Below are 22148 nucleotides of genomic sequence, written 5' to 3'. Positions count from 1 at the left end.
ATTTAGACATCCATTATTTACCTTTATTCAATTTACACTGTCTACATTCAAATTTAAGTCTGTAAAATGTAAACATAGAGAAACGGACTCGACTATAAATACAAATTAAGACCAATTGAGAACAATTTATCTTGCAAATGGTTTTTACTTTAAATTCATGTTTCACCAAAAGAATCATCACAGTTTAACACAAATAACCAAACCTTACTGTTAAAATACTGCCAAGCCACTGACTCACATTAGAAAATTAAAACAAATAAACATAGCCTAGAAGATGTACCTGTAGGTCAATTACATAATCAAGAGCATGGAGTAGGAATGGATGGATGACAAAATACCCCGCCGAGCCCAATCCATTAAATATTTCCTACCCATAAGTTAATTTCCTGAAATGCAATAATTCACCAACATTTTGACAATTTCATGCTCCAAACTTTGTGGGAACAGTTTGGAGATGGCCCCTTCCTGTTCTAACATGACTGTGCAACAGTGCACAAAGCAAGGCCCATAAACACATGGATGAGCGAGATTGGTGTGGACGAACTTGAGTGGCCTGCACACAGTCCTGACCTCAACCCAATACAACACCTTTGGGATGAATTAGAGCAGGGACTGCGAGCCAAACCTTCTTGTTCCACATCAATGTTGGACCTCACAAATGCACTTCTGGAAGAATGGTAAAACATTTCCATAAACCTCTTAAACCTTGTGGAAAGCCTTCCTAGACGAGTTGAAACTATTATAGCTACAAAGGGTGGTCCGACATCATATCCTATGGTTTAAGAATGAGATGTCACTCACGTTCATGAGCGTGTAAAGGCAACCGAGCGAATACTTTGGCAATTTAGTGTATACAATTGATACAAATATAAAATGTTATCAAGAGATGGGAAATCGTGCAGCATAGTACAACATGCCGATTACAAACGTATTGTAGCTCTATAGGCTTTCAATGGAACTCCTAAACGATCAAACCATGAACCCAAACAAAGCTAGCAAGCAAAACAACCATGGTACCATTGCTACTTGTTTAATGCTAGGTAGCTCTATCTGTGCAGCAAACTAGGCTACCTAGCTAGTTTGGAAAAGAATAACTTACGATGTGAAGACCGTAGAAATAGAACAACCCAACCGCATAGTTACGCACAGTATACAAATTTCAAACGCGTCTCACAGAAGCAAGTATAATGTTAAAGATTGTACGGCTTGCTAGCCTGTAATACTGCCTGTACAAAGAGAAATCCTTAGCTCAGCTAGCCTAGATAGATTAGCTGCTATCCTGTTTACAACAGTATAAAAGTCTTCAAGTTATCATACGAATACAAACGCTAAAATACATGTTTTGTACTGCCGTTGTAGGCTCTTATTACTCACTGTCAAATGTAACAATGAAAATCTCTGAGGGCTGCAGGAGTCTCGTCAGTCTTCAAGTCTTCTCCAACTATAAAATGGCCTTCTTCTTGTGCGTCGTACCAAGCTCGCGCGTGTGTCAAGGGGCTCTGGCCCCTTTTGTGTGTGAGAATGTGGAGCACGCGCGCACAGGAGCAAAGGGAGAGAGGATTTGGGGAAACAGCCCTAGAAATTAGCCAAGCATGCATGTTTCAAATATTCACTAAAAATCGAGTTTTCATGTTACAGTCAACTTTTTCTCAGATTTGTGTACTCAACATTCTCAAGAGTCTTCATATGAACTAGTGATTGAATCAGAGTATCAGTTTTTGGCCGGCGGATGTGTAAAGCATTATTTTAGCATTAGCAATAAATTCAATTTGCTTTATATCAATCATTTTTTGAGGTATGAAGTTGCCTTTGCACATGGTAACATGTTGTAGTGTCTTCCACGTGACATACCAAGTTTGGTGTTGATATCTCAAAGATTTGCTGAGATTTGACCAAACGTCCTGTTTGGTTGCTTTGTTGCAGATTTTGATTGGCTCTACCGGACAAACGGTTTTGAAAATCAGAAATCCCTACGATAACTTTTGTGAGGCTCAGTCTGGATATCATCTATGGCAATTTTGAAGAAAATTCGACCAAAAATGTAGGAGGAGTAGGGAAAAAACGCGTTTCCTTAATCTTTATTGTACAGAAAAATCCAATATGGCGGCCGTTATAGCTTCTTGAGGCTTTTTTATTCCTCATGAGAAATAAGGCATATGTAATGAATTTCAGAATTTTGGGACTTATGGCCTGCAAATGGCATCAATTTGAAAATTGACATATTGGGGCGTGGCCTGTAGCGCCACCTATTGTCTCACACGGCCCATGTTTGGTATGGTAGTTACTAATGGTCGGCAGTTTCAACATGCCAAATTTCACAACTTTTTACGGTACTGGTCTAGGGGCTGCCATTGACTCCCATGGGTAAAAAATAATAATACCACCAATAACCATAGGGTTCTCCTACCGGAGGAACCCTAAATATAGCTGCAGGCAGCAATGGCGGGTTCCTCCTCAGCATTGCAAACCATTACAAAATTGACATGACACAGACATGTATTTCATACATGTACACAACATTTCAATACAATTGGATCAATGGCTGATTTGAAGTCATTTTTTGAAATTCTTCACAAATTGTCACTGTAGAGAAATATCCATGCTGCCGACATTATGGGTTCTTGAGACTTCTTTGTTCCCCATTGGCAATAAGGCATGCGTACCAACTTTTAGACATTTTGGACTGACAGGGTTAAAATGCCACCCTTTTGAAAGTGACAACTTTGAAGCGTGTTCTGTCAGGCCACCTGTGCTCTGGTCAGGCCCATCATGCAGAGATCCATTCTTTAAAAGCTTTGATTACAACAATAACTTTATGAAAGTCAGAATACACTTTAGTAAAGGACGTGTGTAGTTTATGTACTACTACTGCTTGCTCTGCCCACACACTTTCCCCATCCATGCTGTTTCCCTCTTTGCCAGTGCGGGTGGTGCGGTGGCCGCATGAGGTTTAGGTGTAGTCCAAAAGTTGCCTCCCACAATCAAAACATATTAACCGCAACATTGTTTTCAAACTTTCTCAAAGATGGCTTGAAAACCACAGATATTGACTCTCTTCTTGAGTAGATCTCTTTCCAGAATCTCAGTCAATCCAGAATCAAGATTAGCCTCATAGGCAATTGGTCTGGTCTAGGGCACAGCCCACGTTCAGCTCCTTGCAAGTATAGCCTGTGATAGTAAAATGGCCGACTCTCTGTTCCCATTAAACTACACAGCATGCACACTCAAGGTGACCAACAAGATTATATTAACTAACAAACAATGGCCGCTAAGAGCTTCTTAAGAGCGTTCTAAGAACGCTCTAGAACGCTCTTAGAACGCTCCTAAGAAGCTCTTAGCGTTAAGAGCTTCTTAACGAATCTGGGAAACCCGGCCAATAACATTACAAACATCTAACTGAACGAACACAACAACTGAAATCCCTTGCGTAGCTGTTGTTTTTTTAACATGCCGCACTGCATGCTGGGTACCCAAGAGCGCTGACGCTGATTATCTAGCTGTGCTCCGACTGCGTGATATGACGAGATGCTAGTGGTGCGCTGAGGTCTCAGAGTCTCCTGCCCGAGTTCAAGTTCTGCCCGATTAGCAAGCTATTTTTACTAATGTTTTGTTAGCAATTGAATGGTAATGCAAGCTAGCTAAAAACAATGTTAGTTAGCTTGGCTAAACTGGTTTTCATAGCAACAGAAATCAACAAATCAGATCAGTCGAACTTTATTCAGAAATGGGGGGATGGCGGGAACATTAAAGGTGTAGGTACAGTAAAAGTGAAATGGAACGCGTCTTTCTGCCTTGAAGCTGCGTGCGCATCAACAAGACCCCATCTATATGTAAAGATAACATCCAAGCTAACAATTTCGCCAAATCTGACTGCAGCATTGTATACCATATGTACCGTGTTATGGTTGTTTGAGTTAAACAACTTGCTAAATGAATTAAATGTCAAATCCAACTATAAATGTATAAAAGAGAGTTCCAATCAAATCTGAATTTGTTTTAAACCTAGAGGTTTAAAAGGTTACCTTTGCCTAAACTGACATGCACCAACTCAGTTTCAACAGCCATTTACACATTTAGTCTCTATTTGTTACTCTATTCTTAAGGCATGTTTAACTTAATGTCTGCACCTCTCTGTCACCAACTGTCTCTGCAGTGGGGGCTTCACAGGGTGTCTACAGGTATAAACAAGTTAAATGTAAGACCTTTTAATACCACTTCCAAATGAAATTAAAGACCAAACTTACGATGGAAATACAAATCAAAAGTGGAAATATACAGTCATCTTTCCAAGTAAACACTGATGTCTGTTCAATATGAACAGTATGGTAAAATGACAATAATCGGTTGAGTTTAAGAACATTGACTAAATGTGTGTAATGCGGAAGGATAACACAAAAATGTAATTGCTGTCCTAAATTAGACTTATTATTACACTAGGGTGGAAATGGTGGAGCAGAAACTAACAATTCCATGAATCCCATGGAAACAAAGGCAAATGTGTGAGATGTACTGATGTGGAGCACAAATGCTCCAAGAAGCAGTACTTCTCTTGAGTGGTTTTTATTCAGATGAATAATCATTGGATTCAGGTCAAAAGTCTATCACTTGAACTAGTTTCATCACTTAAGACACAAAGTCAGCAGCTTGGCATACTGGCACATGGAAAGGATTAAACATTTAGACTTTCATCAAAGTAATGCTGGCTTGTCCTTTTTCATCAATGTCCTCAAAAAAGCAGGCTGCAGAGCTACTGTGTCTGTGGGGTGACTGTCTCTGGAGGGCTGGCAGGCAGGGGCAAGCAGGGCCTGCAGGCAGGCAGGCAGGCAGGCCAGCTGGATCAAGCTGTTCTGGGGTCAGGGCTGAAGAGAAGCTGTCCAGCTAGAGAGGGGTAGTCCAGCAAGGGGTCTGTGTGGATCTCACCATCCTCGAGTCTGTTGCATCCTCTGTTGAACTCTGTTGAGCAGGCCTCTGCATGACCCTCCAGACCTGTCAAAGTGAAGAAAGGGTCCATGTCAGTTGTGAAAAATGAAGCTTTTCCCATCTACACTTGATACAGACTTCAGTTTTGACTGTGAAATGCAGTGTCATTACTTGAACTTGAATCCAAATGTGTTGACGTCATGGAGACCCATGCAGTCACTCAAAACACAGGTTCGATTCCAGGCTCTGGCAAGAGTATTTACCTCTAAACTGGTCAATATATACACATCTGACAAAAGACCAGCTCGACCTTTGCTTGTAAACAGTGATTCTGACTGTAAGAGACCTTTAAATAGCCTGACTTACCGAAATTGGCAAAACTAGCCTGGCTAACGTAGGTCGCTTTCTCAGGGCATATGACGAATGAAACAGGCTCGCCTTGAAAAAGTCTCCCTGCCGCATAGGCTTATTACAAAGACTTTCACGCCAAAAATCACCATTATGAGCCGACAGGTCTGTGGGGAATTGCTTTTTCTCCTAAAGGCTGCTCTCCTCGACCTTTTTGATGAACAATTCGCCGAGATGCAAAATGACTCACTAATTAAAAACACAGAGGAAAAAAGCTAGAGCTACAGTAGCTACTTTTCGAGTTTGGTTTTCCGTCACTTCAGAATCACGATCTATAAGGTCTAAAAGTGCTAAACCTTCACCATAATTCAAGAGTAGTGTACTTTCACAAACCCAATCATTAATTCTAGCTTAAAATGTGTAAAACCAGGACTTACCGAAAGTGGCTGCCTCCAACACGGCTTTCACGGGAGACGACTTTCACGGGACACGGGAAACAACAATGGCCGCCGAAAAATAATTTGTATTCGTAACAGCGAGCTGCGATTGGAAGCGAAATGAAACAGGGGCTAAAAAACGAGGGTGGGGGCTTGGTCAGCACACATTTTCAAGAAAGCATGCGTGTGTCAAGGGGCTCTGGCCCCTTGTGTGTGAGAGAATGTGGAGCACGCGCGCACAGGAGCAAAGGGAGAGAGGATTTGGGGAAACAGCCCTAGAAATTAGCCAAGCATGCATGTTTCAAATATTCACTAAAAATCGAGTTTTCATGTTACAGTCAACTTTTTCTCAGATTTGTGTACTCAACATTCTCAAGAGTCTTCATATGAACTAGTGATTGAATCAGAGTATCAGTTTTTGGCCGGCGGATGTGTAAAGCATTATTTTAGCATTAGCAATAAATTCAATTTGCTTTATATCAATCATTTTTAGAGGTATGAAGTTGCCTTTGCACATGGTAACATGTTGTAGTGTCTTCCACGTGACATACCAAGTTTGGTGTTGATATCTCAAAGATTTGCTGAGATTTGACCAAACGTCCTGTTTGGTTGCTTTGTTGCAGATTTTGATTGGCTCTACCGGACAAACGGTTTTGAAAATCAGAAATCCCTACGATAACTTTTGTGAGGCTCAGTCTGGATATCATCTATGGCAATTTTGAAGAAAATTCGACCAAAAATGTAGGAGGAGTAGGGAAAAAACGCGTTTCCTTAATCTTTATTGTACAGACAAATCCAATATGGTGGCCGTTATAGCTTCTTGAGGCTTTTTTATTCCTCATGAGAAATAAGGCATATGTAATGAATTTCAGAATTTTGGGACTTATGGCCTGCAAATGGCATCAATTTGAAAATTGACATATTGGGGCGTGGCCTGTAGCGCCACCTATTGTCTCACATGGCCCATGTTTGGTATGGTAGTTACTAATGGTCTGCAGTTTCAACATGCCAAATTTCACAACTTTTTACGGTACTGGTCTAGGGGCTGCCATTGACTCCCATGGGTAAAAAATAATAATACCACCAATAACAATAGGGTTCTCCTACCGGAGGAACCCTAAATAGCTGCAGGCAGCAATGGCGGGTTCCTCCTCAGCATTGCAAACCATTACAAAATTGACATGACACAGACATGTATTTCATACATGTACACAACATTTCAATACAATTGGATCAATGGCTGATTTGAAGTCATTTTTTGAAATTCTTCACAAATTGTCACTGTAGAGAAATATCCATGCTGCCGACATTATGGGTTCTTGAGACTTCTTTGTTCCCCATTGGCAATAAGGCATGCGTACCAACTTTTAGACATTTTGGACTGACAGGGTTAAAATGCCACCCTTTTGAAAGTGACAACTTTGAAGCGTGTTCTGTCAGGCCACCTGTGCTCTGGTCAGGCCCATCATGCAGAGATCCATTCTTTAAAAGCTTTGATTACAACAATAACTTTATGAAAGTCAGAATACACTTTAGTAAAGGACGTGTGTAGTTTATGTACTACTACTGCTTGCTCTGCCCACACACTTTCCCCATCCATGCTGTTTCCCTCTTTGCCAGTGCGGGTGGTGCGGTGGCCGCATGAGGTTTAGGTGTAGTCCAAAAGTTGCCTCCCACAATCAAAACATATTAACCGCAACATTGTTTTCAAACTTTCTCAAAGATGGCTTGAAAACCACAGATATTGACTCTCTTCTTGAGTAGATCTCTTTCCAGAATCTCAGTCAATCCAGAATCAAGATTAGCCTCATAGGCAATTGGTCTGGTCTAGGGCACAGCCCACGTTCAGCTCCTTGCAAGTATAGCCTGTGATAGTAAAATGGCCGACTCTCTGTTCCCATTAAACTACACAGCATGCACACTCAAGGTGACCAACAAGATTATATTAACTAACAAACAATGGCCGGGTTTCCCAGATTCGTTAAGAAGCTCTTAACGCTAAGAGCTTCTTAAGAGCGTTCTAAGAACGCTCTAGAACGCTCTTAGAACGCTCCTAAGAAGCTCTTAGCGTTAAGAGCTTCTTAACGAATCTGGGAAACCCGGCCAATAACATTACAAACATCTAACTGAACGAACACAACAACTGAAATCCCTTGCGTAGCTGTTGTTTTTTTAACATGCCGCACTGCATGCTGGGTACCCAAGAGCGCTGACGCTGATTATCTAGCTGTGCTCCGACTGCGTGATATGACGAGATGCTAGTGGTGCGCTGAGGTCTCAGAGTCTCCTGCCCGAGTTCAAGTTCTGCCCGATTAGCAAGCTATTTTTACTAATGTTTTGTTAGCAATTGAATGGTAATGCAAGCTAGCTAAAAACAATGTTAGTTAGCTTGGCTAAACTGGTTTTCATAGCAACAGAAATCAACAAATCAGATCAGTCGAACTTTATTCAGAAATGGGGGGATGGCGGGAACATTAAAGGTGTAGGTACAGTAAAAGTGAAATGGAACGCGTCTTTCTGCCTTGAAGCTGCGTGCGCATCAACAAGACCCCATCTATATGTAAAGATAACATCCAAGCTAACAATTTCGCCAAATCTGACTGCAGCATTGTATACCATATGTACCGTGTTATGGTTGTTTGAGTTAAACAACTTGCTAAATGAATTAAATGTCAAATCCAACTATAAATGTATAAAAGAGAGTTCCAATCAAATCTGAATTTGTTTTAAACCTAGAGGTTTAAAAGGTTACCTTTGCCTAAACTGACATGCACCAACTCAGTTTCAACAGCCATTTACACATTTAGTCTCTATTTGTTACTCTATTCTTAACCCTTGTGTTATCTTTGGGTCATTCTGACCCATCAGTCATTGTGACCCACCGTCGTATTGCGACAGATTTACCGCATACAAAGACAAAGTGAAGCATTTTCTTTTAACCGTTGGGCTGTCTCAGACCCCCTACATTGCAAAGGTTAAAAGAAAATTATTTTAATTTGTTTTTGTATTGGGTAAAATTGGGTAAACACAACGATGGTTCGTTATGAACCTTTGGGTCATGTGACCCGAAGGCAGCACGAGGGTTAAGGCATGTTTAACTTAATGTCTGCACCTCTCTGTCACCAACTGTCTCTGCAGTGGGGGCTTCACAGGGTGTCTACAGGTATAAACAAGTTAAATGTAAGACCTTTTAATACCACTTCCAAATGAAATTAAAGACCAAACTTACGATGGAAATACAAATCAAAAGTGGAAATATACAGTCATCTTTCCAAGTAAACACTGATGTCTGTTCAATATGAACAGTATGGTAAAATGACAATAATCGGTTGAGTTTAAGAACATTGACTAAATGTGTGTAATGCGGAAGGATAACACAAAAATGTAATTGCTGTCCTAAATTATACTTATTATTACACTAGGGTGGAAATGGTGGAGCAGAAACTAACAATTCAATGAATCCCATGGAAACAAAGGCAAATGTGTGAGATGTACTGATGTGGAGCACAAATGCTCCAAGAAGCAGTACTTTTCTTGAGTGGTTTTTATTCAGATGAATAATCATTGGATTCAGGTCAAAAGTCTATCACTTGAACTAGTTTCATCACTTAAGACACAAAGTCAGCAGCTTGGCATACTGGCACATGGAAAGGATTAAACATTTAGACTTTCATCAAAGTAATGCTGGCTTGTCCTTTTTCATCAATGTCCTCAAAAAAGCAGGCTGCAGAGCTACTGTGTCTGTGGGGTGACTGTCTCTGGAGGGCTGGCAGGCAGGGGCAAGCAGGGCCTGCAGGCAGGCAGGCAGGCAGGCCAGCTGGATCAAGCTGTTCTGGGGTCAGGGCTGAAGAGAAGCTGTCCAGCTAGAGAGGGGTAGTCCAGCAAGGGGTCTGTGTGGATCTCACCATCCTCGAGTCTGTTGCATCCTCTGTTGAACTCTGTTGAGCAGGCCTCTGCATGACCCTCCAGACCTGTCAAAGTGAAGAAAGGGTCCATGTCAGTTGTGAAAAATGAAGCTTTTCCCATCTACACTTGATACAGACTTCAGTTTTGACTGTGAAATGCAGTGTCATTACTTGAACTTGAATCCAAATGTGTTGACGTCATGGAGACCCATGCAGTCACTCAAAACACAGGTTCGATTCCAGGCTCTGGCAAGAGTATTTACCTCTAAACTGGTCAATATATACACATCTGACAAAAGACCAGCTCGACCTTTGCTTGTAAACAGTGATTCTGACTGTAAGAGACCTTTAAATAGCCTGACTTACCGAAATTGGCAAAACTAGCCTGGCTAACGTAGGTCGCTTTCTCAGGGCATATGACGAATGAAACAGGCTCGCCTTGAAAAAGTCTCCCTGCCGCATAGGCTTATTACAAAGACTTTCACGCCAAAAATCACCATTATGAGCCGACAGGTCTGTGGGGAATTGCTTTTTCTCCTAAAGGCTGCTCTCCTCGACCTTTTTGATGAACAATTCGCCGAGATGCAAAATGACTCACTAATTAAAAACACGATTGGGCTAAAAAACGAGGGTGGGGGCTTGGTCAGCACACATTTTCAAGAAAGCATGCGTGTGTCAAGGGGCTCTGGCCCCTTGTGTGTGAGAGAATGTGGAGCACGCGCGCACAGGAGCAAAGGGAGAGAGGATTTGGGGAAACAGCCCTAGAAATTAGCCAAGCATGCATGTTTCAAATATTCACTAAAAATCGAGTTTTCATGTTACAGTCAACTTTTTCTCAGATTTGTGTACTCAACATTCTCAAGAGTCTTCATATGAACTAGTGATTGAATCAGAGTATCAGTTTTTGGCCGGCGGATGTGTAAAGCATTATTTTAGCATTAGCAATAAATTCAATTTGCTTTATATCAATCATTTTTAGAGGTATGAAGTTGCCTTTGCACATGTTAACATGTTGTAGTGTCTTCCACGTGACATACCAAGTTTGGTGTTGATATCTCAAAGATTTGCTGAGATTTGACCAAACGTCCTGTTTGGTTGCTTTGTTGCAGATTTTGATTGGCTCTACCGGACAAACGGTTTTGAAAATCAGAAATCCCTACGATAACTTTTGTGAGGCTCAGTCTGGATATCATCTATGGCAATTTTGAAGAAAATTCGACCAAAAATGTAGGAGGAGTAGGGAAAAAACGCGTTTCCTTAATCTTTATTGTACAGACAAATCCAATATGGTGGCCGTTATAGCTTCTTGAGGCTTTTTTATTCCTCATGAGAAATAAGGCATATGTAATGAATTTCAGAATTTTGGGACTTATGGCCTGCAAATGGCATCAATTTGAAAATTGACATATTGGGGCGTGGCCTGTAGCGCCACCTATTGTCTCACATGGCCCATGTTTGGTATGGTAGTTACTAATGGTCTGCAGTTTCAACATGCCAAATTTCACAACTTTTTACGGTACTGGTCTAGGGGCTGCCATTGACTCCCATGGGTAAAAAATAATAATACCACCAATAACAATAGGGTTCTCCTACCGGAGGAACCCTAATAATACTAACAATAACAATAGGTGCCTCGCAGCTTCGCTGCTTGGCCCCTAATAATAATACTAACAATAACAATAGGTGCCTCGCAGCTTCGCTGCTTGGCCCCTAATAACAATAGGTGCCTCGCAGCTTCGCTGCTTGGCCCCTAATAATAATACTACCAATTACAATAGGTGCCTCGCAGCTTCGCTGCTTGGCCCCTAATAATAATACTAACAATAACAATAGGTGCCTCGCAGCTTCGCTGCTTGGCCCCTAATAATACTACCAATTACAATAGGTGCCTCGCAGCTTCGCTGCTTGGCCCCTAATAAAATGAACAATAACAATAGGTTTCCTCCTTATGAAGGAACTCTAATAATAACAGTAATAATAACAATAGGTTTCCAATAGAATCATAATAATTACAATATGGTTCCTCCTAACGGAGGAATCCTAAAAAAGCATTTGTAATGCACTAACAGAGCAGCAATGTCGGATGAGCATGCAATTTCTTGGTCTTAAAATCAGTGCTTTATTAATGTTAGTGAAGTTGATTGGATGTGCAAATAGAGCTCAGAAAAGAGAGTACTTTTTATTTCCGATCATCCATTTATTCATTCATTATTATCATCCCTTTTTTTTTATACTGAATGTTCAACGGAATTGTATTTGAACTATGTATGCTAATATTTACAAAATTAAGTATGAAGCTTTCAACTTTAAAGATTCTTCCAGAAAGGATAAACCTATTTATCCTCCACATTTGCATCATTTATTGTGCTTATTTATAGTTTAAATCAGGGGTCCCCCAACTTTTTTCTGCGAGGGCCAGATCATTTTCCTTTCTTTACAGTTTTTCCCCATTGCTTTGGCTCATTTCACGAAACAGAAATGACATTCTCAAAACAACACGTGCAAACCTCCAAACCACTGAGCACTTGTTCACAACCGATTGGAATTTTTCATTCTTTTAATCAAATTGCAATTGTATTAGCACATCCTCCTAAATGACAAGTGCAATTGCCTACAGTTTGCACACATTTCTAATGATTTAGCACATCTTTGAAATGGTTAAGTACAATTGCCTTCAGTTAGGCCAATTACCAATTGAATATATCTGTTGACTGTTGACTGTTGCTTCTCAGTCAAGTGGTTATTCTCTGCAAAACATGTTGGCATAATTTCCTTGTGTACATCATCACCTGCACAATAGTTCACTCCATTGTCAAAATCTTTCAGGCACATAATACCATGAAAAACATCATGGTATATACTGTTATATGGATCTCTTGGATCATCTGCTTACAATCTTTGTCAGGTGCAACTAGAACTTTACTAAACAAGGGGACACATCCGATCACCAATCACACAGTAAGTTTAGTTAGCTGACAGGAGCTATCCAGGAGTATAAATGCAGCCATCAAATATATAGAGCTTGTCCCAGGCCAGCTCGGGGGCAACATCACCATGTGTGCTGCCATTTCAGAGAATGGTGTAGTCACCCACATTCCCAGTCTTGGCCCATACAATACCCAGAAGCACCTGGTGTTCTTGGACCACCTGCACTCCGATCTTATCCCTCTACATGAGAGCGGTTTGGTAGGGCCTCACTTGCTTACATTTGTCATCGTGTGGGACAATGTAAGCTTCCACCGTGGCCCACTCATCAGGGTTCACTGCCCATCCAAGAATGCTTATGGTGCTCTTATCACCTTACTCCCCTTTCCTCAATCCTATCGAGAAGTTTTTTTCTGCATAGAGGTGGAGGGTCTATGAGCATCGGGCTCAAAACCAGAGGTCCCTGCTCCAGGCAATGGATGCTGCTTGTGATGATGTCACAGCAGATCAGTGTAGGGGATGGTTGCAGCATGCACAATGATTCTTCCCCTGTTGCATTAGCAGGAGTGAGGACGACAACTAGTGAAACTCCAGCTTTGCTTTACTTTCTTACTGTATGTGTTGTTAGTGTAGGTTATACATAATGTTAGTTTTGATGTGCTTATTGTATGACAGTATATTGTGCTGTACATGTTTCCTGTTACAGTAACCATGATGTATGGCAATTACAGTAATAATTTCCATAGCAGTGTGAGTGCAATATGTGATGTGAAACCTTGTAGGCTACTCTTGAATTATTGTAATCTTTTTTTCTGATTGATACACATTTACATTTAATATTTATTCATTTAGCAGACACTTTTATCCAAAGTGACTTCCAAGAGAGAGCTTTACAAAAGTGCATAGGTCAATGATCATAAACAACGAGGTAGCCCCAAAAACATTGTGGGTATCCAAAACATGATGCATACATTGTGAAAAGCAAATAAGTGCCAATGGGAAGAAACATAAGAGCATGTAGTTACTAAACAAGTTACAATTACATGTAAGCAACATGAACCTCACAAGTGCAAGAGTGTACCTGTAGGAAAGCAAGCAACAATACGTAATATAATTCACAGCGAGTACAACAAGTTACAGTAAATCAGTTAGAACTAACCAACAAGAGCAACAAGTCCCTCAATAAGTGTCATTGTGTTCCTGTAGGAAACTAACATCAGGTCCAGCAAATCAATCCTAAGTACCGTTGTACTCCCAGAACAAGTGCGTCTTGAGCCTTTTCTTGAAGGTGGAGGTGGGGAGGTGATTCCACCATTGGGGGGCCAGACAGGAGAAGAGCTTGGGTTGGGAGCGGGCGCTCTTGAGAGGTGGGACCACCAGACGGTTGTCAGAAGAAAACCGTAGGTGGCGGGTGGGGTGTAAGGCTAGAGGAGGGACTTGATGTAGTCGGGTGCAGTCCCATTCACCGCTCGGAAGGTCAGTACCAGGGTCTTGAATCTGATACGGGCCGTGATGGGAAGCCAGTGGAGAGAGATGAGGAGCGGGGTAACATGGGAGCGTCTGGGTAGATTGAAGACACATAGTATTCTGGAAAGAAAACATCTACTACAGTAACTGTAGCACAGTGCACGAGGGACATTTTTAAGGTCCACTGCCATACTGTCAAAACATCTAAACATTTTGACCTGCAGTGTTTACACAATGCCAAAGGGACTTTTCATTTTGGGGGCACTGACTATTTATATGAGAAAATGATTTGGTTTTGAAGCATGAGTTAACTGTTTTGGATGAGATATGACCTTTTGAAGGTGATCTATGTAGTTGTGCTGAACCATATAGGCTATATTGCCCAATGCACTTAGAGCTGTGAGAATGTAATTTCTGTTTCAAGAATTGAGCCAAAGCAATGGAGAAAAACTGTAATGTGGGGCCGGGTCGGTCGGCCGGAGTAACTACCAGTATTATTGTGGAGATTTTATTATGATTTTAAATGTATTTATTATGCTAGATTAGTTTATTATTTTGTTATGCACCATACATCCGTACATATCAAGGGGTATATAGCCTATTAAAAGAGCATTATTACTATCGTAATGACCTTTTTTCATATTCATTGCAATTGAAATCAAAACATTTACTTACGTATGCGTATTAATCAGTGTGAACAATGCCAGAGACATTTTTTATTTTATGTCTCTGGCATTGTTCAGAGGACGGTCCAAATTTCAGTAGATGAAATTCCATTTCACTCCAATGCAGTAGATGGCAGTAAAGTGTCTTTACCTTGGTTTCCAACTGCTCTGGAATGTAAAAAAAGAAGAAAAGCCGTTTCTTGCAGTTACCCTGTAATGATCCTTTAACTTTCTCAAAGCCATGTTTTACAATAATATGACTTATTTAGTAGATGTTTATTAGTAGATGTATTATTGTTTAGTCCTAGTTTAGGTTGCTATAAAATGGCAGATGTGGCTGCAGAAAATGAAGGATCTCTTCAGTCTCAAGTAAGTAAGCTTTGAAAGAAAAAGTCATACTGTAGCTCAAGGGTCAGCAACCTTTTTGATATTAGTGCTAGTTTAAACATTTTTAGTTACTGTCAAATCAGCATTCAGTTTAGCAGTGTTTTATTGTCTGTTTAATTATGAAACCACAAAAAAAAAAACATTTCCAACAGACCTGTAATTGTACTACTTCCAAATAGGCTACATGCATAGCAACAACATAGAAACAATGCTGGCTAGAAATAGCCTGATAATGCAAAGTAGATACTTAGATATATATAATCTATCTTGCACAAGAGCTGCAAGAGCCCAGTCATCGAGCTATCACAATTTGGCCATTGTCAAAGTCGCTCGAATCCTAACAGTGCGTTCACACTGCAGCGACGCGATGCGAGCGACAACATGTTTTCCATTCATTTTCTATGGAGCCAGGCGAATCGCTTGCGTGGTGCATTGTGGGTAGCGACGCGACCGAGTTGAGATTTTCTCAACTTTATGCAAATGAGGAGCGATTTTCGCTAGCGATGGCCAATCGTAGTGTTTTCTTGTTTCTCGTAACATAGCAACCATGGTAAAGATTTCTAGCTTTCTAGGTTTCAAGGTGGAGGAGAAACTAATAGTTTGTGTGGCTGCTTACCCAGTCCTGTACGATACATAGCTGTATTCGTACAGAGATGTTAATTTAAAAAAAAATGATGCATGGCGCAAGGTTGCCGAAGTTGTTGGTGCTTGTACTTTCAAATTCAGTCTAGTCACATTACGTAACTTCGTTCTGTGGTAACTAGCTAGCTAGCCCGGCTGGGACTCCCTAGTATCGACAGATTAGCAGAGACTTTGAGTAATATAATAAAACGTTTTTACACATGTCAACGTGTATGGAAGAAGTTGTTCGACATCTACCTGCTGGCTATCGGGGGAGATGCTTTTTCTGCTGAGAGGAAAAGAGCCCTGCTATTTACTGCTTAGGAACAGAAGGAAACCGAATCTACAACAACTTGCAGGCCTGGAGTGGTAATCTGGCATACCGGGAAAATGCACTTGGGGCCAATATGATATTTTATATATATATATAAATCTCTCTCTATTTTTTTTTTATAAACTTAAAATTGGCCAACGACCAACCCATAAAGCAGGACAGCAGCCCATTGGTTCATTTCCCATAATGACACTGGGCTGGCCCAATCACATCTCTTAACTATTTTGGTGTACTGGTGGGTGGTGTCCGACCGGTGGCCCGGTCTGAGCAAAAATGCCAGGGCCATTTTTTTGTCCCAGTCCAGCCCTGACACCTTGCCACTCACTGCTGATACCTATGAGGGAACTGTGCTTGCGTTAACGTTTTTCACTCCCAAATTGAACGTTGTCGCCGAAAGATGACGTTTCAGACAACAAGCTCAAGCCGTTGGTGAGTCGACCGATCACTATGTTGCAGCACTGCACGAACTGGTGAAAGACTGCAAGTTCGGCAAGATGGAGACTGAAATGCTGTGCGATCAGATTGTAGAGAAAACAAATCTGCCTCGTATTCGTGAAAGGCTGCTAATGCAGGATACATTGACGTTGGACAGGACATTGGAAATAGCTACGCAAACAGAAGCTGCTATAGCTGATGCTAAAAGAATTACAGATGGCGATGCTAAGCATGTAGCTGTCGTTCATGTAAAAAAAAAAAAGCGGGACAGACAAAATATACAAAGAAACCAAATGAGAAGCAAGGAAATGCTACTCACATGTGCTATCGTTGCGGTTCAATCAACCACCTAGCTAATGATAAGTAATGTCCTGACTCATGTCGGGAGCTTACTTGAAACCGAGGGGTATGTTAATCAGAGTTGGGTAACGTAACTTTTTAAAGTAACTAATTACAGTTACTAGTTACATTCCTTGTAAAGTAACTAGTTACGTTACTTAGTTACTTGCTGTAGAGAGTAAGGCGTTAAGTTACTTTTGCGTTACATTAAGAAAAGTTTTTTTATTTCTAAGACAATTCACCTTGGTCACTCTTATGCCCAGAAGGCACATTTAATGGGTTGACCTCAGCAATAGCACATATTGAACTGAATATTCAGTGTCACTTGCATATAACATGATCAATCCTCATTATACAGCAAGACGGATCAAGGTAATAATCCCATAATGAAAAGCAATATTTGTATGAAGTTCTTGAATCAGGAAACTCTTTAACCCGTGGCGACTATTTTGACTGACCTAAGTGCTGTTTCTGGAAAAGACTTCCAGTCTGCGTGCCGTGCCTGCCCTGTGTTCACAAAGCTCCGTGTACAGATATGGAAAGGCTGGCCCTCACAAAAGAAAGCACTTGACCCTGACTTACAACCGTTTTACCTGATTCGCTATGAGCTGGCAGTCATGGATGACTGTATTGTCAGAGGTACTCATCGGTTGCTCGTGCCTGAGTCATTGCAAAGAGACTCATTGATATTGCTCATGAAACACACCAAGGTGTTGTTCGCACAAAACAACGCCTCAGAGAACTCTACTGGTGGCCCAAAATAGACAGTCAGACAGAGATACTAATAAAAAACTGTACAACTTGCAGACAAAACGATAAGATGACCATTACACACGATGCTCCGCTTCAACCTGTCTACCAGCTGCTGCCTGAGAGAAGGTTTCAGTGGACATTGTAGGCCCATTTGACATAGCACCTGCTGACTGTAGATTTGCGATAACGTTGGTGGACTACAGTAAATGGCCTGAAGTAGCCTTTACTCCCTGTGTTGACACTGTCTACTGTCATACAGTTCCTGACCACTGTTTTCTCTCGGGAAGGGAACACAAAGGAACTGGTCAGTGATAATGGACCTTAGTTTGTATCTGTTGACTTTGCTGAATTTCTCAAAAAGGGGGAAATCATACACCACAAGTCTTCAATCTACTATCCAAGAGTTAATGGAGAAGTAGAAAGATTCAACAGAGTCTTGAAGGACTGCCTACAGACCGCATTGATACAAGGACAGCCCTGGAAAACATTCCTGAGAACATTCCTGATGGACTACAGAGCAACACCTCATTCAACTACTGGTGTATCCCCTTCAGAACTGCTCCACGGCCGACGAATGAGGACAAAGTTACAGATAATGGACATGCTTGTACCTCCCACTGATGAACATGCTGTGCGTGAAAAAGTGAAACTTTTTTTATCCTGTTGCCATCATGATGTCTTATCTGTGTTCCATTGATGAGGGCTTTGACCTTGTGCACAAGCTTCACTCAGGGTCAGAGCCATAGAGAGAAAGCATTGGGTCAACTGAGGGTCAGAAAGATAGGTGGTCACGTGGTTCATGTGTCTGTTCATGTTTCAGAAAAAAGCCGAGCGGGAGATTTAAATGAATGGAAAGACACACCGAAGCGATTACGGAGCTCTACAAAAATAGTTTTCTGGTAACTAATGAACAAAATAATATGTGTATTGGTAGCTAAAGATATGGGCCGACTTGTGGGATCTCTGTAATATTCATGGTTTAAGGTAAACTAAAGAACAACTAAATACATAGTAACATTCAAAATTGTCTCTCCATAAATATAAATAATGCACTCAATTACACTAGCCTACATAATTAGCTCACAACTGACTTTGTAGTACATTGTTTAATTTAGTTCAGCTAGACTACAGTAACCCCTTAACTATTGTTTTTGGTAGCAGTACGTTAGCATTATTAGCTAGCATGACATCTCAGTACTTTAAACTAACAACGTTAAATGTACTAGATGGCAGAAAATGAGCTTACATGCTACAACTATTTAGCTACTGCCATTTGACTGTGATAAGATAGAAAAAAGATTAAACATGGTGCAAATTTAACTTCTTACCTTTGAACAGTGCCGTCATACAGCAGTTTCTCAGCGAAGCGGCTACTTTGGAACTTTTCTGTACTCCATTAATGGCCATATTGGAAAAGAAAACAGTCTCATTGAAGGCAATGGAGTTGACACAACTCTTTCTCTCTATGGCTCTGCTCAGGGTTGATTCCGAGTAGACTGAACCCATTTTTAAAGCATAGTAATTTAGCTAGCTCACTTGGTGCTGGCCAGTAGCAATCTAGCTTCGGCCTAACAAAAACATTTAAGCACAAACTTGGCAATGACAAATCCAACCATTTGCGATTGAGACTTACATTATGGTTTTAATTGGGTGTGCTTTGCCTTCGGCAAGGGCACAACCTTTGTTCTCTCACATATATATTTATTATTATTGTTTTCCTGTTTCTCTTTATTGTGAGAATGCTGTTCAACATTCTCATCTATTGTTTTGCAACTTCTTAGTTCTTCCGCCGTTTTTTGGCCTTTAACTAGTCCTGCATAGTTTCACCGATTCCTACAATTTTTGTATCAAAACATTCAGCTCCTTCAGGAGATGTTGGCTATGACTTTTGGTATTTCTCACTTTTATACTTTTTAAGACATTAAGGTTTTTGTGCAAATTATTCTCCCATTAAAAGTAATGGTAAATCCTTTCAAATCATTAAAAAGCTTCCTCCTCTTTCAAACGTAACTACTTAAGCCTACTTTCAGCTAGAGACACCATTCAACCTTTAAAATGTTCACAAGACATTCAGCTGTTCCCTAATGATTCAGATTTTTCTAATATTCAGCCAATTTTGAATTATGACAGTTTGAAATACATTAAAATGTTTGCTCCTTCTTGATTTTTATGAATGAGCAGCAAGCAGAGTGGCACACTGCTGTCTGCTCTTTTTCTGATATTCAACTAAATTGTCAAACAAATTCCTCTAACTTTCATATAGTTTTACTTACAGAAACAAGTTATACCTTAAAATGTAGGAAAAATTGTCCTCTTTCAGCCAATGTGACTACTAAAGAGCTCACATTTACAGATTTTTAGCTATGAGCCTTGAAGCGAGAGCAGCCTTTCAAATTCTCTCACTAACTTCAATGGAGAGGTGGGTAAAATCCGTCAGAGAAAGCAAGAAGGAAGACGATTTCGAAACTGCCGATAGAGTCGTATTTCTGACCACACAGACATATAAAGGACATCTCTGGTTTCGGCAGAGTCTTGGGTCTCGGAAAATATCCTAATTTTATTGATTGGACGTGTAGTTTTGCGTCTAGGTCAACTTGTTTGAGGTGTGGATGCTAGGTATATGTTCGTTTTTCTCTCTGCCTAGCTCGTTAGCTATCACAGCTGCGCCATCACCGTGGCAACCAAACAGACACGCACCATGAATGTTTTTGAAACTGCCAAAGGAGTTGTATTTCCGACCGCACACAGACACATAAAGGATATCTATGGTTTCGGCAGAGTCTTGGAATGAAGTATACGTAATTATGTGGGCAATGTAGAACAGCGGACAGATTCGATATTTGATCTTTTGGTAGTTATGGCCATTCTAGTGACGCTACTGTCATCATGGCTGCTTATAGAACGGCGAAACCAGGTCACATACGGTCTAATAACTATCATTCATTACCTAGCTACAAACAAATGCTTCGTAACTGAAGAGTATTTACTTTTTATTGGCGATATTGACAACAGAGGTTAAGGAACTTGTCTTTAATCAAAAGATGGTCTCCGTTTTAAATTTGAAGCAGTAGATCTAGCTTATGTAGGAAATTTTCCATTGCATCCTCTCTCTAGCTTCACGCCTTCGGTTATTATTCAAGCCTACGGTGTTAATACAGTCTGTAAAAATACCACTTTGACACACTTGCAAGAAATGATCCGCTGGTTAGATGTAGCATGATCTTATTATTTAAGTATAAAAAACTCACCAGGGACAACGACAACATTGGCAACCCTGCACTATGAATTATTATTTTGATGTCATCTTAAATTAAGTGTCTGAACAGGACTGTGTGTGCAGGCACACATGATTTTTCTCCTCCGTCTTGAACCTGAAACCTAGATTCTAGGTTAGAAATGTTGCCAGTCTGTTGCCAATGACCGACGGTCTCTACGTTTTTCCAGCAAGTTCAAGTCATTCCAGTGTTGTCCTTTTACCTTCAAATTCGTTCAACCCAGACTTCAGCAACTGGTTTTCTGCTAAATTTTCAAATTTTCCTGCAGCTCATCTTTCTGAATTTTTGCCCTTATTGTTTTGCATTTTTCTTCTTCTTTTCTTCTATTTTCTTCTGTTTTCTGCCTTCATCTTGCTCCAGGTCCTTTCAAAAATACCTTTCACAGCAGTACCTTCCAACTGCCAGTACTTTTGCATTTTTCTTCTATTTTCTGTACTTTCTTTACTTCATCTTGCTGCAGGTCCTTTCTAACATACATTTCAGGCCTTTTGAAACTCCAGCAAATAATCTTCTGCTAAATTTTCAAATTCTTCAGAATTATTTCCCTAACCCTTTTTCTTCTCTTTTCTGTAGTCTGTTTCTGTTTATACATCCGTCCAGCTCCAGCCCCTTTCAAAATGACCTTTCAGGCGCTTCAGCTTATAACTTTCTACAAAATTTTCACAATTTTCCGCTTTTTTAGCATGGTCAGCTATCCCCATTCCCCAGCATTCTCACTGCTGTTTCGCAGGAACAGCCATTTCTAGTTATTATTTATGTTTGCCCCCCTAAGTCTCAGTCAATATTTGGACTACGTAGACAATCTAGGTTTCAAAAGTTTCGTATTGGTAGCGGTTGAGTTGCTTGTATTTGTATTTACCCTCCGTTGCACGGTTTAGGCTCAAGTTAAGTTTTTGTGGCGAAAAGTGAAGCTAACGGTGGCTAATTTGCTAGCCACAGTCACTGACGTTACTAACGTCACGAAAACACGCGTGACTACCTGTAGCAGAACATTCGTTTCGCATCTGTTAACTTGGGGGATAGCTAGGCTAACTATAGCTTTACTGCAAGGCAGCTGCAGAAACGCCACAAGCAAAGAGGCCAGGGTGATAACTATTTACTCATTTTACTTTGTGATGTGAAACACAATTGTGAAATGTAATGTTCAATATTAGCTGATATTATTAAGAAAGTAGGCCCACATCTACTTTCGGAAACGGTAGTCTACTATTTCACTGAATCATTAGCATCATGACATTAGCCTCTGTTGCCCAGGCGACACATACTACAGTGGTCTATGATGCATCTGTTTTCAATCGTTAAAATGAACATTCCTTACATATACATTTTCGTTGTAG

The 22148-nt window shown here is 40.6% G+C and overlaps 1 protein-coding gene across 1 annotated transcript in view; it reads left to right on the top strand.

Moving 5' to 3' along the window:
• Window positions 1-14891: 14891 nt before the first annotated feature.
• Window positions 14892-22148, top strand: part of impact (impact RWD domain protein) — a 41985-nt gene continuing 34728 nt past the window's right edge. The window contains exon 1 of the mRNA XM_062452344.1: window positions 14892-15036. Within this exon, the coding sequence (XP_062308328.1) occupies window positions 14992-15036 (45 nt within the window). The 5' untranslated portion in view covers window positions 14892-14991. The remainder of the gene's footprint in view (window positions 15037-22148) is intronic.

Source organism: Osmerus eperlanus, chromosome 26 (assembly GCF_963692335.1).
Source record: "Osmerus eperlanus chromosome 26, fOsmEpe2.1, whole genome shotgun sequence".
NCBI classification, from domain to species: Eukaryota; Metazoa; Chordata; class Actinopteri; order Osmeriformes; family Osmeridae; genus Osmerus; species Osmerus eperlanus.
The sequence above is the reverse complement of the archived record's forward strand: the minus strand, read 5'-3'. Positions and strand labels throughout refer to the sequence as shown.